The sequence below is a fragment of the Manduca sexta genome, chromosome 8 (assembly GCF_014839805.1).
Source record: "Manduca sexta isolate Smith_Timp_Sample1 chromosome 8, JHU_Msex_v1.0, whole genome shotgun sequence".
Classification (NCBI taxonomy): domain Eukaryota; kingdom Metazoa; phylum Arthropoda; class Insecta; order Lepidoptera; family Sphingidae; genus Manduca; species Manduca sexta.
The window spans coordinates 7,698,088-7,714,773 of NC_051122.1; the positions used below are offsets into that span (position 1 = coordinate 7,698,088).

The 16,686-nt window shown below is 34.5% G+C and overlaps 1 protein-coding gene across 2 annotated transcripts in view; it reads left to right on the forward strand.

Annotated features, from left to right (window-relative positions):
- LOC115440083 (A disintegrin and metalloproteinase with thrombospondin motifs 12) overlaps positions 1–16,686 on the forward strand; it is a 79,090-nt gene that overhangs the window by 30,685 nt on the left and 31,719 nt on the right. For both annotated transcript variants that reach the window (XM_030164240.2, XM_030164241.2), the window contains exons 3-4: positions 2,510–2,729; positions 14,444–14,606. In XM_030164240.2, the coding sequence (XP_030020100.2) occupies positions 2,510–2,729; positions 14,444–14,606 (383 nt within the window). The remainder of the gene's footprint in view (positions 1–2,509; positions 2,730–14,443; positions 14,607–16,686) is intronic.

Here is a 16,686-nt window from a genome sequence, read left to right on the forward strand (position 1 = left end):
CAACCCATCTAAAGTTGGAATAAACCCACATCTTTAATAGAAGTGGCAGCCCGTAATTGTGTGCCACTAAAATGAGACTGTTTGGGAACAAAAGCGTGTTGTCCACCTACGCGTGTGGTGTGTTAAGCGTCGAGGTCGCCGCACCGTCGCCGCTCAGGGGGGCGGGTACCCCATAGTAATAGCTGGTAATTGCACCCATCTCTTCTACGGAACAACAAACGCTCAAACATTCGTCTAGACGGCCCACGCGTGCTATTACAAAAACCGTAAAATTAATTCCCAGACGTGGAAATAAATAGCTTTAACTATAAATCGACGAAGGCAATCATTCAATTGTTTAAATGTATTATTTTTATAATAATCAGCACACGTAAATATGTATTAATCGCGATAGTTTTACACTATAAACGTATAAGTATAGCTAAATAATTGTTATAAATGTATGTGTTCGATCTAAGTACTTTTTAATAGATTGCCTAGAACGTGCAACCGGTCTCAACAATTGTAGGTTTTAACCATATTTAAAATCATCTATGAACGAGTGTTTCAAGACGAATATGGAGTGATAAAAATACTAGTGCCTAGTAGAACTTGTGTGGCCTTACAAGTCAGCGAGTATCGTGTGACTAGCGCCGCCTGGGCGCTGACCGTGCACACAGATTTCAAATGAATTTGCTCATATGAGTGATAAAACTAGAAAATATGATTATCCAGAGGAAACAACACGTATTACCTAGAATTACGAGTCTAAGACAGCGCATACCAGTGAAGGAGAGAGAACACATGAAAATTGCCGACATTACGTTCTCGTCTATTGTGATGCTATAATGTTATGCTATTTGAGTAAAATTATGCTATTTGGTCCTGATAAATATATATTAGAATATATGCATCGGAATTATCTAAATACTAAACAGGTCCAATATAATTTCATATCAAAATATTAATAAATTCACTTTTAATCCTGAAATATTGTATGATTTATTCAAGGATAGGGCTTCCGGACAGAAGAAATTGCGACCAAAAGTAATACATAATAAAAATTAAGTACACCGTCAGACCGCCGCGCCGTCAGCTAAGAACGGAAAAAAGTCGTTTTCGTGAAAACCGTCACGTACGCATTATAAATTAGATTGGTTGTGTAATTAACGCGATAATGAATATGCCATAATGGCTGGCGCCGGGAATGGCGCCGCGTCCTGCCCAGGGCGCGACATTGACCCTCGGCTCACTCACGACCCATCGCCCTAATGTCGTTCATTATCGACTGACACTTTTTATCAAAACATAACAATTTTATTCCGATTATGTTTTCCAACTATAATTATCGATAGACGGCAGTTCGCTAAATTAGATAGATTTTGTCAACTTGATATGTATATTTGTGTTACAAACGGGTTCGGTATGACTTTCTAGTATTTCTCTACGAACTTCGAAATAGCCTTGAACTGAGGCGGTGAAGGCTAAATCGGTTTTAAGGTCGTAGTTTTCCGTAGTTCAACTAGGAGATAACAAGCATTCGTCTATAAGTATCATTGTCACAGTTAACAGCCGTTTTTCTTCGTTCTAGTAATTTCTAATTAAATACTATTAAAATTATGCCATTGACGTGTGTATAACGTCTACAAGAAAATAATTAAATTACATACAATTAGAGATCCCTATTCCTGTGCAACGGTGAACTGAGATTGATTTCTGTAATCTATACGTCTACCTTTAGCTGCAGAATAGGTTACTGTAGAATTCTACCATACTCCACATTACGATTCACGTTTTGTATCAAAGATGTAAAATATTTAAACGTATTATGAAGTCAAGACCAATATCGTATTTCAGATATGGTGCGATAAACTTGCATCATCAGTTACTACGCGCGCCATCCGTATGGTTTTATTTATTTACTACCATCAGCGATTACCGACCGTCAGGTCACTGCTGTCTTTGACTGTTTGTTTCCGTTTTTCCTGGAAAGCACCGTCATATTCGATACTGCATTTACTGCCATTTACGCAAAACAAAGTACGATATGTAGGTTAACAGCTTTATCGTTTCTATGCAAAAATATGTATCAATTTTGAATTTTCAAGCAGCATAGAATTGAATGTGTTTATTCGAAAATGAAGATTAAAATTTTTATACAAATATTTAAACGAAAAATGTACCTAAAAATAAACAGGTATAATTAGACATTTGCTCAAGTGTTATCCACAAAGGCAAAATGAGGTGAAATCCATAAAGACTAAATGTATGTCATTTTGCTATCTTTTTGACAATGTTTGCGATTAGGTAACTAGATTTTTAGCAATTATGAATAATTTACTCGAGAAGTATAACAAGGTGGTTAATGGTCATCATTTGTGTGTACTGATATGGTTGATATATTCAATTCTATTCGTAAATTTTCTAGAAAATCGCACATTAAGTCGCCAGTCACACAAAAACTTAAAAACAGCAAATTTGAGGTTGAAACCCTGTTTGAAGTAAGAAAATAAAAAGTATATTATTGCAGGTATCTACTCTCACCGGCACCTGGATCCATCACAAGTGCAAGTGGTGCACCCCGTGAAGGTGACCAGCGACGGCGCGCTGGTCTCACGAACCGTGCAACACGCTCACGAACACGGACATGCGCGCGCGCGCCGCGACCTGCACGCCACCGAGCACTTACAACCACACTCCCTGCACTACAACCTCACCGTCGACGGCCGACCCATCAGGCTAGACCTGCGGTGAGTTACAAACCTTTTTTATACATTTCACCATTTTAGGTACAATACGATTGCCTGTACGCCCAAGCAAGTCAAGAATTTATCGATATTACCATTTCTTTGAGTAATATTGAGTTTTTTTTTGTCGGTATGAACCCGTTGTGAAATGGTGAGAGACCATTTATTTATGGGACTAACATACTTAGTTGGAAAAATGTGGGTCCCGCTTAAAAATAAAAAGCCATGGTGCTTTTTATACTATTCTGAGCCCATCTTTACAAGACGACTTGTAAATCTTATACCAGATATATAGTTCTCAGCTGCTAGCAAATGTTGCTAATGGACTATTAAATAGTTCTCACCTTATTTAGTTCTAATTACCCATCGGTGTCATAGAATACTTCACATCCGCATTAACTACGTAATGTCAAGTAACAGGTAACAAAAGAATAGAAAATTGTTAGCGAAAAAGAAGGGACAGGACTATTGGTTTCATTTAATTGTCGCTTTTATCCTTATCGAGATAAAGTAAAAAAAAAGATTTTTCGATTATACAATTAATATTATTACATGTATACTTTTTATATTATGTAAGTACGTGAAGATTTATTAAATCATTATCTGTACCGCCAATTGGTTTAATGTTCATTGCATTTGTAAACTGATATACGAGTACATTATTAGATTGTAAAAATACCATGCTCCAGTGTAAAATATTCGGCAGTGTAAATCTTAACCAGTATCACGTGCCAAATATTTATCTCATTGTTTTTTTAAATTATGCAGTGGTCTTAAAATAGAATCAAAAGTAAAAGCATTTTGGCACAATAGAAATTGTTAACAGGCAAGTAGCTGTGGAAAGAAAAATTATCAGTTCACGCACGACACGAGCTCTTATGTTCCCACGATACAAATATTGGAATTTTAATTAGTCTATAAACAAGGCCCGGTTGCACATCCTGTAAAAAATGCACCACGTTGGGATTGAAATAAAAAGGAAAATACACGAGATACGAGGTGAAAAACGCTGAACGAAAAAAAAGTGTTCACGGGCACGCTCGAACGAATCTATCACAAAGTTTAATTTATCGTGTCAATTTGTTGCTACAAAATTACACGCATACATCATTATCGGATTTGTCTATCTCTCTCTGATATAACCCGGGCCATGTGAAATTTTGGCGAGCGAGATACATGTTACATGCATAGATAAGCGGTTGGCACACAACGGCGTACATACATACGTGTGCGCCGCTCTCTGTTACCCGCTCGACTGACACACATTTTTTTGTCTATCGCGAATCGACCTTCTCAAATATTCGAACTTGAGTACACTATCGTGAGAGGGACATCTTTATCTGTCGCAACAACATTATATACAACTCAAATAATATAATTAATTTTCAACACTCGTTTCGATAATGTCTGTTCGATGCCTGTAGATTTCCTGACTCGTAAACTTCTTTATCTGATTTTTTATCGAGCGAACACCCACTTAGTACTACGAGTTCAAGCAAAAAATTTAAGTTGAAATAATCAATCACATCTAATTATAGTCAGTGCGGGCCGTGTCATGTGATTGAATCTGTTTAGGAAGTAATGTCGAGACTGCTTAACGGCTCAACGCCGCAAACCCTACGTGACAGCTTAATTAAATGTCTTTAATTTATTAGCACCACATCTGAGGGATGTAATACAACATTGCCAACAATTTTATGAATGTCGGTCTCGTTCCGGTTCACAGTATAATTTTTAACACAAAAGCCGTCTGTAAAATTATTCTTAGTTAAAAAAGACTTCAAAAACATGCCACTTATAAACAGCTTTTCTTTGTGTCTAATTCGATTTGTTAAATTAGATTTCGTGTCAATAACCAATACGCTATTTTGTTTTTATTTTTCCTGTTCTTCTTTGTTTGCGTTGCTAACCTCCGAAAATTTAACAAAAAAATATTTGAGCTACTGATATCGTTTTAAGGTCGAAAAACTTATTAGTCCAAAAATTAACAAATAAATGACATTAATGATAATATAGAACGTCTTTAATAAACCCGTGATGGGAATATTGCAATGCTGTGAATTAAGATTTTTTGACCTTGCGACGTTCGTTGGTCGAGTCGTTCCAAGGAATATGCACATAAATCTTTGTAAATCTGTTTCTGTCTTATACGAGACGGCGCTAAAACTATTGTCGCCACTGACGACAGATATTCTTGTCACATTTTAATTTCTTTCGAAGAATAGTCGCTTTAATGTTATGCATTTATTTAATTAATGTGTATTTTGATTTATGATTGCGAGAAATACATGGTAGTTAAATATTTAATTATATTAATTTTAATTCCTATATTCATATACGTGACATGGCAAATAAAGGAAAGTTGCGAGATAACATTCGTTACTAAAGAATATTAGGTATTATATACATATTAAAGGAAATAAAACTACTAATAACTTGTTACATATTATAGTGTCCTGTAGAGTAATATTGCGATAAAGATTTAATATGGAATAAAGATTATTTTAAACTGTATATGTTTAAGAGCCGAAAGATCAATGCATAATTCATTGAAACTCTGAAAATCATAGGTACTGCGTTATCATCCATTTGTGCTTGTGTCAACGCATGTGAGGCAAAGGCATGAACGTGTGTGTTTGTTTTTCTATCAAAAATATCAATGTTTAATTGCTTCCTAGGCCCTTTCTAGCATCCGCTTTTTAATTATGTTATACATATGTTTGTTATAATATTATTATTAATAACAGACAAGTTGTTGGCTAGGCGCCTAATTCACCGCACGCACTACTTACTAAAACTAATAAATTTTGCGTGCTATATCCGCTCTGTTTTTTTTTAACAAAACTTATTGACTGTACTGACTGATGTTGGTTTAGTCTGTATTTTGGGAAAGAAAAATACTTGAAAATAAAAGTTTTACTGCCTGAGAGTCCAAAGTTCGTGAAATAAATTTAAATGCGTTTTCTTTCTGTCGGCGCACTTTATTTATTGTTCTAATTTCCCCGTTTTCTTAGAAAATGCTTAAATAGTTTACATAGTTAAAAAATACTTTCAGTTAAAATACCCGTTGTTATACAGATCCTGTCAATTGCAGTTATTTGGAATATGGAGTGTAATGTTTATTGCAAATATGTTAAATACAAATTTCAACAGTCAGAAATATGCAGTTAGTGTCTAATAGAATCGTTACGAAAATACCACACTAATGGATAACACTGTCCTTTCAACTATATTTTAACTTGCTAACGATTAATGTTATAGATAAACATAATATTTAATAAATCAACAATTTAACTGATCCGACCGACAAACCAATGCTTACAATTTTCCTAATCGAGCTTAATGTTCACTTTATCTTTGGTAAGATATAATAAATTCCAAATCGGGAAGGCATAACAGCATTCTCGGGCTGAGTACTTAGTGTTAATTTTATAATACAGCCGATGACCTCGTGAATAAACGATGCATTGTATGATAAATATAATTTATATGCTTTCTTATTTATTACCTTCATACTTGTACTGAAGAAGTGATTGAAATAATTTCCACTGTGATTAAAATGACAATTCTTCGGATGCGACAGATGATTTATTTACTCGTATCGATGTATTCTTGTCGGAATAAGCTATTGTACATTTAAGATCGCTTTCAGAAAAGGGTCTCAGGATGTCCCGACTAAAGGGAGCGATAACCTACGGTTTGCAGTAAAATATTTTATTTTCCCAATTAGCTCCCGCGGATTTCTCGTAAGTAACAAATATTTAAACAGTAATCGGAACCTAATAACCACAAAATAATCATTTTAGCCATAACAACTAGCGAAAATAAAAATCTTATATATTTACCTATTGTTCATAAATAACGACAATAAACCTAAGAACCGCATTATCCGAAATACAAGTTTAAATACACATACTCCGTTACATTACACTTAAATACGATTGCAACTTTTCCAAATTACCATAAAAAAGATTAAGTATGTCACACTAATATTTAGTATTTATTCATTGCGGAATTAGTGTTCACATTTCGAAAGATTAAATTCTTTACAGTAGATATAAACCAGGTTGGAAACGTTGGATTCCAAACGTATCGTAAATCAAGCTACTAGCAACACTTACGCAATTCGTTGTATGTGTGTCGCCGAGAGCAACTTAATTAAGTTCGTACGATTACATTTACAACGATAATAAACTTTATTTACAAACTAACGCGTATTAATTTTATGCGTGATGAAAATACAAACGTGCAATTGATTAGTATACATGACTGTGATTCTAAGACATAACATGACAGCGTGATTCAATTAAATTGCGTAAAACACGAGTCTGCAAACGATAACTTATGTTTTAGATAAGGAGCAATTACAACGGACCTTTGTAATAAATTCACGATTTCGTTACTAAAATCTAAGCCAGATTTATCAAACAATTTATAGGCCACGTATAAAGTTTAATTAATAGAAATTCCAATAGCAAAATTAAAATCCAGAGCGCCGGAATAATTTGTCGTTATGTTTATAACTGAATCATCTAGACTATAAAACTAAATTTATTGAAATGATCGTTATAATTGGCTAGATTTGGATAGGTACATATAATTCGCTCGTATTTTATATCTTATTTTTATTGTGAATGAAATTAGCAAAATTTTGGATCGGAAGGTAAGGTGTTTTGGTGCGTGTTAAATTATAAGCATACGTTTAAGGAATACCGCAATAGGCCAGCACTAATTAAGCTCAGTATATTGGTCAAGTAGCAACAACATTCTACGTATGGTGATATACAGTATTATGTTAAATAGGCCTTGTAATTTGAGTAGAAAACAATTCAGAGTTTTAAAAAATTAAATATACGAAAAGGCACCAAAATGTATCTTAAAACTTAAAATTACATTAATAAATATGTATACGTTTCCGGTACTTATCCCAGTGGTGGCAGATAATGACTCGCGCGCTTCATAATGTCGGCTTTGAAGGACTAGGGTGCGACAGCGAGACCTCGTCGAATTTCATCTCACAAGATTACTGGGACGTCGAATTCATGCATCTTTAACGGCTACAGAACAAAAACTTGACAGTTTGAAAGTCACAATATGGTCTCCGAAGTTCAATTCATGCATATTTATGCGGCAATTATTGTAATACAATGAACGATGAATATTGCAAGCATTGCGCAACGTGACCCTTCGTAGTGAGACCGCCTCTGCAGTCTGCGCCGAATATGGTTGCATCAAAATTAAGAGAGAAGCTCTCGCTCGCGTTAATATTGATTGTTCTAGATACTGACATGTTCTGGCATCAACATTAACACGCACGCGTTTAAATTTCGAACTATTTGCGAAGACAAATGCGTATAATTGAATATTGTTTGCATAATTAATAGGCATTGCAATTAGATGTGTGTTTTTCTTTGTTAAATGTCCGCTTTTTGCCGGCACATATTTACATTTGAAATATATCCTAAGAATTTATAATTTCTTTTATAATGATTAAGATCGTATGATTGCTCCTTCGAGGCCATTATGTAAGTAAACACTTCAATTAATTAAATAAGACTCACTCAGTGTTTTCCAATTGTCGTCAACAAACAATCCTTGGTACTAACTTTCCAGAAAGTTTCTTTCAATTTGCACATGAATTTGAATACGATACATTAAGGTTGCTGATAAACGTATGTTAATATTTCACGGATGTCCTTAACTTGAAACACAATGTTTAAAAACATTCGACATACACTTAATTATCCTTTTCAAAGGTGTGTGGTATAAAATGTATCTAATATTATCTATAATATGTATATAAAATCGTACCCTATAATTTCGCATTAATTTCCTTTTTCTAATCAAAACATCTTTTATAGTTGTTTAAATAATTTTGGAGTACCTTCACAATTCACGGTCTAACGCGCACACAAGAAACCGCACTTCGATATTATTAAATATTTTCATATAATGTATGAATAAGTTAGTAATAAATCTACAAAATTGACATTACTCTAACTTAATAACAACGAATCAAGAAGATGCTCGGGCAAAAGCAAGTAGACAATATAAATATCCTATAAAAAAATATTGATATCTATCTGGGCCGTATCTGGGCAGTAAGTCATTATGAACATGGAAAAGGCGTATCCTTGTAAAAATTAAGCAAGTAACAAAAAATATAATATAACGAAACAGATACTTGAGACACGAGTGAAATAACAAGGAAATCTTATATTTTGAATATCGGCTATCTGATCTGAAACACGCTTAAGGCGATAAATGTTAACCATATAATAAGCTGAAGATATTGTAGAGATCCACCTCACCTACAATGTTGTTGATTTACGATTCTTTAAGAACCTGTCAGAAATGATATTCTACTTAATAAAATTCTTAACACTGACTGACAGACAATGGTCAACTTAATCGGTCGCACGGAAAGCATAAAATATACACGAGTTCTTTACGCAACGGAGGTGAGCACTAACTATTTAATTCATCCTCAGATAACATTTAATCCGGCAACATCTTACATCTTAAATATGTATAGAACCCATGAACTGTGGTATCATTATATTTAAATTATTATACGCAAGGCCAAGGTTGGATACAGTCCGAGGTTGAGTTTTGTTTATGCAATCAGCGTTCAAACGGTGAAATATATTATTTTGTGTACATTATGAATTTTTTTTCAGACTGGCAAATTTAAATATCGTGTACTGCTCGAATTAAGTGCGATTATTTAAAACAAAAAAAACTTCATAGTTCTTAAAGGGAAATTAGATGTATTTTTATGTATGTAGCTCAAGATATTTTCACTAAGCAGCCATTACGTCAACATTGTAAGAATTCCGTAATGTTACTAACGCTGTGTCCCTTTTTGCGTAATAAAGTAAAGAGTAAAGTGATGATTGTCCATAATTTTCTTTAATAACCTGTTGTGCGCAAGTGTTGAGCAAAAGAACCACAGATCGAGAGCTGTCTCATTCGTTTATTTTACGTTCCGATGGTTTCATGCACATTATTTTACTTTAATAATGCTTGCGTTTCGGGAATTGACTCTTATCGGCTCACGATCGCGTCGTTTACTTTTATCGAGCGAAATTTGCAATTTGATCAGAATCGCTGGTTATGAACTATGGTATTGGTACATTGAGGGCGTCGATAATAAATTTTCGCATTTGTAACATCGACACGTCAAAAGAGCAGACAGGTTCTGCGTGCCAAGTCGTTAGGTCCAAATCATTTGCATAACAAATTGTATTTGTGTAATCGCTCTAACTAAATTATTCAAGCTTTTGAACAATGAACTTGAACCGTGGCGACAAATGAAACCCCTCAACAAAACATTCGTTGTTGCAGTGGACAAGACTATTTTTATCATTAACAAGTTACTCCAACATATCACAATTTATAATAGAACAACTTTTTTGCCTGTTTGTGCCTTTTGTAACAGCATTCCTGTCCGTTGGTATCCGAACCTAAGTATATTGAGTTCAAGTACAAAGACCTCGTAAGAGGCTGTAATAAAATAAAAGCTTCGCACTGCAGGGCGCCGAAACCACAGGACTCTGAGAGATTTATATTTACCTACACCGTGTATATCACACGCGTTATCCGATACGTCGAGAAAGTTCCAGGGATAAAGAGCCCAAAAACAATGCATCGGTTTAGCCGTTTTATTGCGTTCGCCAAACGATGTATAGTCCAAACTGAGTTATGACTTGAAAATACCAACATTCGGCTGCCACCAAAGAGTACAAAACCATATACACCCGCATACTAAAGATCTCTTATTAGTCTATAGTTTGGGAAATTATTGGAAGAACAATCAAGTCACGCACCGGCACGCTTTGATCGTACTTACGGGATACCCTGAATACGTTAACAATGCCCACACTACACCTTTACTGGTGAAAGTTGGGTCTAAATTCTAAACGCTATTACCATTTCCATTATTATCAACACGAACTCCGTTATTGGTAGGGCAGCGTTTCTAAAATACAAAACGGTTTTTACTCCATACAACACAAAAGATATTTTTTTTTTTGTTAAGAAAAGTGTGTAAAATATACAATAGTGTTAAAGGAAAATGCTTTCTTTCGCAAATCGATTTATAAACGCAGTAAAAAGTATCATATTAGAGCCCAAGAATAACGCCGAAATATGAATGATACAAAACTCCTCGGCTTACAAAGACTAGCAAAATATCATCTTCATAATCTGATTCATCATTATATATTATCATTATAACCTAAATATTTTATGCCCCCTTTGATACATATTTCCACACTAATATTGGCCGAGTAGCAAAAGCCTAAGATAACTGAAAATTGACAGTATTATGATATCAATGTCATTCTAAACCCGAGTTAGGCTTTATGCATATTCCCTAAATCTGCGATGAATCAGAAAGTACTAATTTTCGCATTTAGTCACAATATTGAGCTGCGCTGGATTGAACTGTTCGAATATTTGCATGCTAACTGCAGCTTTTATGTATTTCTAATCACGCAGTTATCGAAAGGTCTCGGTTGAGTGCCGATGTCGTCTGCGCATATAAGGACATTATCTTGCATTAAACACGCACCCAACCTAATTGGTATAAACCAGCTTTCGCGCGATACATTTTATTACCATTCAAACGGCGACACTATTAAAATACCTACATTTATTATCACACCTTTAAATAATTAACACCTCTACACGAATTCAAAGAGAGATTTACACCAGCTCGTACGTGAATTTTTGTTTGAAATTTCTCTAAATGTGCTAAAATGGCTATAAATTATGATAGTTAGAATTCTAGAGCTTCAATCCAGCTGTGCAATGAATAGAAATGTAGTAAATTGCAAGAAAGCTGTGAGTCAAGAGCTTTAGGCATCTACGTTGACTAACAAGTACCAAACAAAAGCCTTAAGAATATAAAAATCATCTAATCAGTACAAATATGTGCTGATTTACTTTACGAGGGTCCTACAATATTTACTCTAACGTCGACCTTCATTGGTACTTCAACAGCCGTGTATTTAATAAAACAAAGCTGATTTGTTGAATATAAGAAAACATTGACTTGCGTAAATTTCGCAGAGAAACATTTACGCGTAAGAATCACAACGTTTTGTAATAAAAATCATCAATTATTGTTTCTCGACAGCACGGGTTTCAATAATCGCTCCTGGCTAAATTTAAAGGGCAATTGTGTTAAACAATGTCGATATACGACGATGTGACAGGATCACTGGCATAACATTGTCTAAACTCTAACATTGTCAAGGACTATTCTTGCTCGATTTGACGATAAGCCATAAGAGATTAACCACATGGCTGGTGTCACCGCAAGCGAACGTATCTGGGCCGGTCGTGTTTACCTCCACTAATTGCCGTAATGAGTGTTATCTGCGTCGCACTCGCCACTCCGACTGTTTGCCTGACGATCGACAGCTCACCCCGTCCAAGGCTGATAAGCTAAAACAACAGTATATTAGCTTTGTGGCGCCACTTGAGCCAAAGTGCTCCGTAATTAGATGTCATGTTGTGCTGAGGTTATAAACCGATAAAGTGTAGCTGAAAATTTATAGTTGCCTCTTTAGAGTTTAACATCCTATTAGGTTTAAAACAGTGTGGGTTATTATTTATTTCCAGGTTATGTTGATAATGTCTATAATAATACAGAGTTGGCGAAAATATTTTTTATATTAATTATTGCGGAATACGTAATTAAGAAGGTGCTGTTGGCAAACGTGACAGTAATATATTTTTTTAAATTGTTGTTTGCAATAATGCTATCATTTACATGCAGTTGAAGGCGGCAACGATTACTATGCCATTTATACGAGAAAAACGGCTACATACATTTTAGTAAAAATATGTCAAAAATATTATTTCGCTAAATTGCAATGATGGCCTTAGATTTAACAATATCCTTTTAAAAAATGTTTTTTTGATATTAATCTTTGGCTACTGTGAAATATACATGCATTTTATTTGCAGACTTTATGATATACTTAAAAACAGATATATCTCAAAGTATTTTATAATGCTTTGACGTGCCCTGCAATCATATTTAATGGCAAACTCGAAGATTGGATATACGATTCAAATTTGAATAATAATAATAATAAAAATTCTCGTCACGTTTAAAGTTTTCCTGTCGCCAGAGTTACGTGTACAATATTTAATGAATTTATTATGTCAAGACTGGACTGAAACTTTTATTCTTATAAAATGTAGACTTACCACAACTCGAAACAACTCTCAAAGCATGATGGCACGTGACGACGTGACGGTAAAGCCTCGTTATTAAAGCAGCGGCAATATATTATTGTAGCCTTCTTTCCACTCAATATATCGTGCCGGCCACAATTGGTCACATTTTGCCCGGTATCTAAGGCCGACTCTACCCGATAAATCTTGACCGTGTGCCAGCGCGAAATCTACTTTTTATGGTCGTCGTTCGTCGCCATAGTGGACAGATTCCTTGGCCGATATGCGCTTAAACCGCAACTTGAATCATTGCTATCGACTCGCGTTTTTCAATGTTCGACAGTTTTTTTTTAGTATACATAAAATGCGAAAACGAATACTTATTGCACATTGCAGTCTCATATTGTCATGGCAGCGCATAACCGTCTTCTCGTTAAACTTTATGAGTCGACTTTCAATAAACAATTTGAAACGTATTCGACGCTAAAAGCCGTGGCAGTTTATGAAGCAATAAGTCATCGGGCGCAAAATGACAAAGAGTGGGCACGGGAGAAATGTAAATCACGCAAATGGATACACTTTATAAATAGTGTAGTATTTGTCTGCATACAGTCTAACTCTAATACATTCTGGTTTTATTGGTGCGCACAAGAATCTCAGTCACGCGGGATGTTGGTAAAGACTGTGGAGATAAATGTGGAGACCTCGTCGAATAAGGCGCGCCTTCCGCCCGAGAATTCTAATTATGTCGTTATAGTCCTTCGAGGATAACGATCTGAAAAGCAAAAACAACTCTGCATAGTTTTGTTTATACGAGTCAGAAGTTATAGCACTTTTATTTCACAAAATAAAATTTTATATAAACGGTGATAAATACAAAGTACAGACCATATTTGTACGTGTTGGAATTAGGTAGATACAAGAAGACATCTAGGTTAAACTCCTCAAATGGACATTAAGTAAGGAAATGAGAATAACACACCATATAAGGCTCTTAAAACTAAGGTCTCAAGAAACTTTGTCCACACTTATTAAGATAAAAACTACTTTAGAATACTAACCCAAATGTCAGGTAGTTAGGACTTCAAACAAACTACTTTAATTCTTCATCCTTCATAAATAAATAATTAGTAGGTATGCAATAGCCACTATTATTTGATTTTTCTCTGAAGATAAAAAAACAATAATTTAAATAACACATCTACATAGCCAACAATGATCTCCATAATTATGTAATATAAATATAAATGAATGAAGGATGTCAGGTACCATATAATTTAATGATAGCTTTGGCAGTGCTCTACAAGCAATTTAAAATGTAGAGATCACAAAAATAGAACTGAAAAATCTATAGAGCGGTTCAATTTCAAACATATGTTTTCCATTGGTAATTTCATAGCCAAACATAATCTGATGGGCATATTAAAATATAGTTAGTGCTCTAAAGATATCTTCAGAGCCATTGCAATAACTCTCCCTTCTCTAAATGGTGTAAAATATGCTTACTAAAAATTTTTTGTCCATAGGCCATCGGTGACGTTCATAACCCCAGCCATGATAATAGAGAGACACGGCGCGAATGAAAGGACGCGGCACCGACCCTCGCCAGAAGCTACAGCGTGCCACTACACCGGCTCCGTCAGAGGGCAGCCCACCTCCAGGGTCGCACTCTCTGCCTGCGATGGACTTGTAAGTTGCTATATGTATTAATAACATTTTTTCACTGACTTGTTGCAATTATTTGGTATGTCTATAAAGTTTGATTCGAATTTTTGCACTCATGGATATAATAAAACCCTGACGTATTAACTTATCTTTTTACGCGTGCGCTTCAAGTTATCTCTACCCCTATGAGTAATTCGTATTTTTTAGACTGACTAAGATTAATTGTTGACGTTAGATAATACATATTTATGTTAATTCCTTAAATTAGTTTGAAAATGACTAACCTTGCAACTATTATCACAACTAATGATACCCATGTTATCTTGCATCATAAGTTAAAGTCAACCCGAAATTAACCTTACGACCTCTACCATTCAATTTTGCCAAGCATTCAGACTGGACAACAAAAATAAACAATAACGGGCATGTTTAAATGGAAGGGACAAACCGCAGGCAGTTAAAATTAATGGTAACCGCCGCATCGTAGCATCCTAGGCTTTTGACTAAGTATTCCATGCGGGTAAAAAAAAACAAAATCTTGATTCAGACAGATATCCAAACTTTTTATGTCTACCATTATAAATCGTTAATTTTATTGTCAGTTATAAATAAACGAATTGCATGATAAATCAAATAAGACCGTAGGAACAAGGCCGTCCTATAAAACAATAAGTTTAGATCTTTGATAAACACCAGCATTCGTCCGAGACAGGCTAAATTTTGTATTTGGGCCCACATGAGTCACGATCGTGCCGCGTCTATTTTGGGTCACTAATACGGTATTATAGAATTCAATATCCAATTCACGTTTCCTGCGTGTTGTTTCTGCAATACATTTTTTAACTACGTGCACATTATATACATCTTTGTTTTATTTGACGAAATTGGTAATGTAGAAACGTGGTAAAAGTACGGCACGTTATAAAAAGTAAATCACCTGATTTCAGAAATTTAATATGTTGTGGTTAAATTTTTTTATAGAATTGAAAAAGAAAGTTTCTCTTTACAAACGACAAATTTAATAGAAGCATGAATGAGACAATCAATTTAGAAAATAGATCTCATTTAGGCCGCATTTCTGGCCGCCTATGGGCACGTAATAATTTTGCAATGTCGACAGATTGCTTTCAAGAGACGATGAGCTAAAGTGAAACTTTGATTTAGCACCGTTTGCGGAGTCAAGTTTCGAAAACCCGTGTTCATTTAATTGATTTCCGACTGTTGTAGCACAAGCTTTGCCTATAATCTATGCCGTATAAACTAAATAAATCTAATTGGTTAAAACATCGTCTTTATAAATGACTCGTTTATATGCAGACCAATAAGTTGTCTGTGGCAATAGGTATAAATCTATTTGTACTAGGGTATTCAATAGATTCCTTTCAGGTATACAAAATTAATCTTATCTCGTTCTGACCTTCTTAACTAATTTGATTGTATTAGTTTAACAGAAAACAATATATACATATCTATATTGATGCTGGCAATTGAAAGAAGTATACGGGTATATTCCTCGCAAAACGAGTATTAATCTTATTAATTTGGTCATTTTACGTGTTACAATATTTTAATTCAAAATCATTATTAGCAATGTGTAATACATCCTAATTTATATTTCACTATATTATACAACTAGCATAAATTTGTATAAATGAAGCCTATTACAAAAACTACGGAGAAAAGTAGGCGTGAAATATGGCGCACTTAGCATTTTGTTTTGACATCAGTAGGTGTGAGTAGTTAAGCATACATTACGCTAGGTAAATATTCGTGAACAGTTTGGGTTTTATAAATTTTACATCCTATTTTTGTTAGAAATAAACTCTAAAATTGTTGAATCGATTTAAATGTAATTTAGCACACAGACAAATCTAAAATAACAAACGCTATATGTTATTCGCAAATAAATAGCACACAATAGGATTTCTGTTCGCGCGCGAAGCTACGATCAACTAGTTAATTATAAAATTCTAAATTTAACATTACGAACATAAGCAGGCCTATATTTAATGATCTTTTTATTAAAAACTATGCATTGCGTAGGAGATAATTACTAAAAGCTCTGATCACATTAAGATAGCAATTATTTCCTAACAAATAGTGT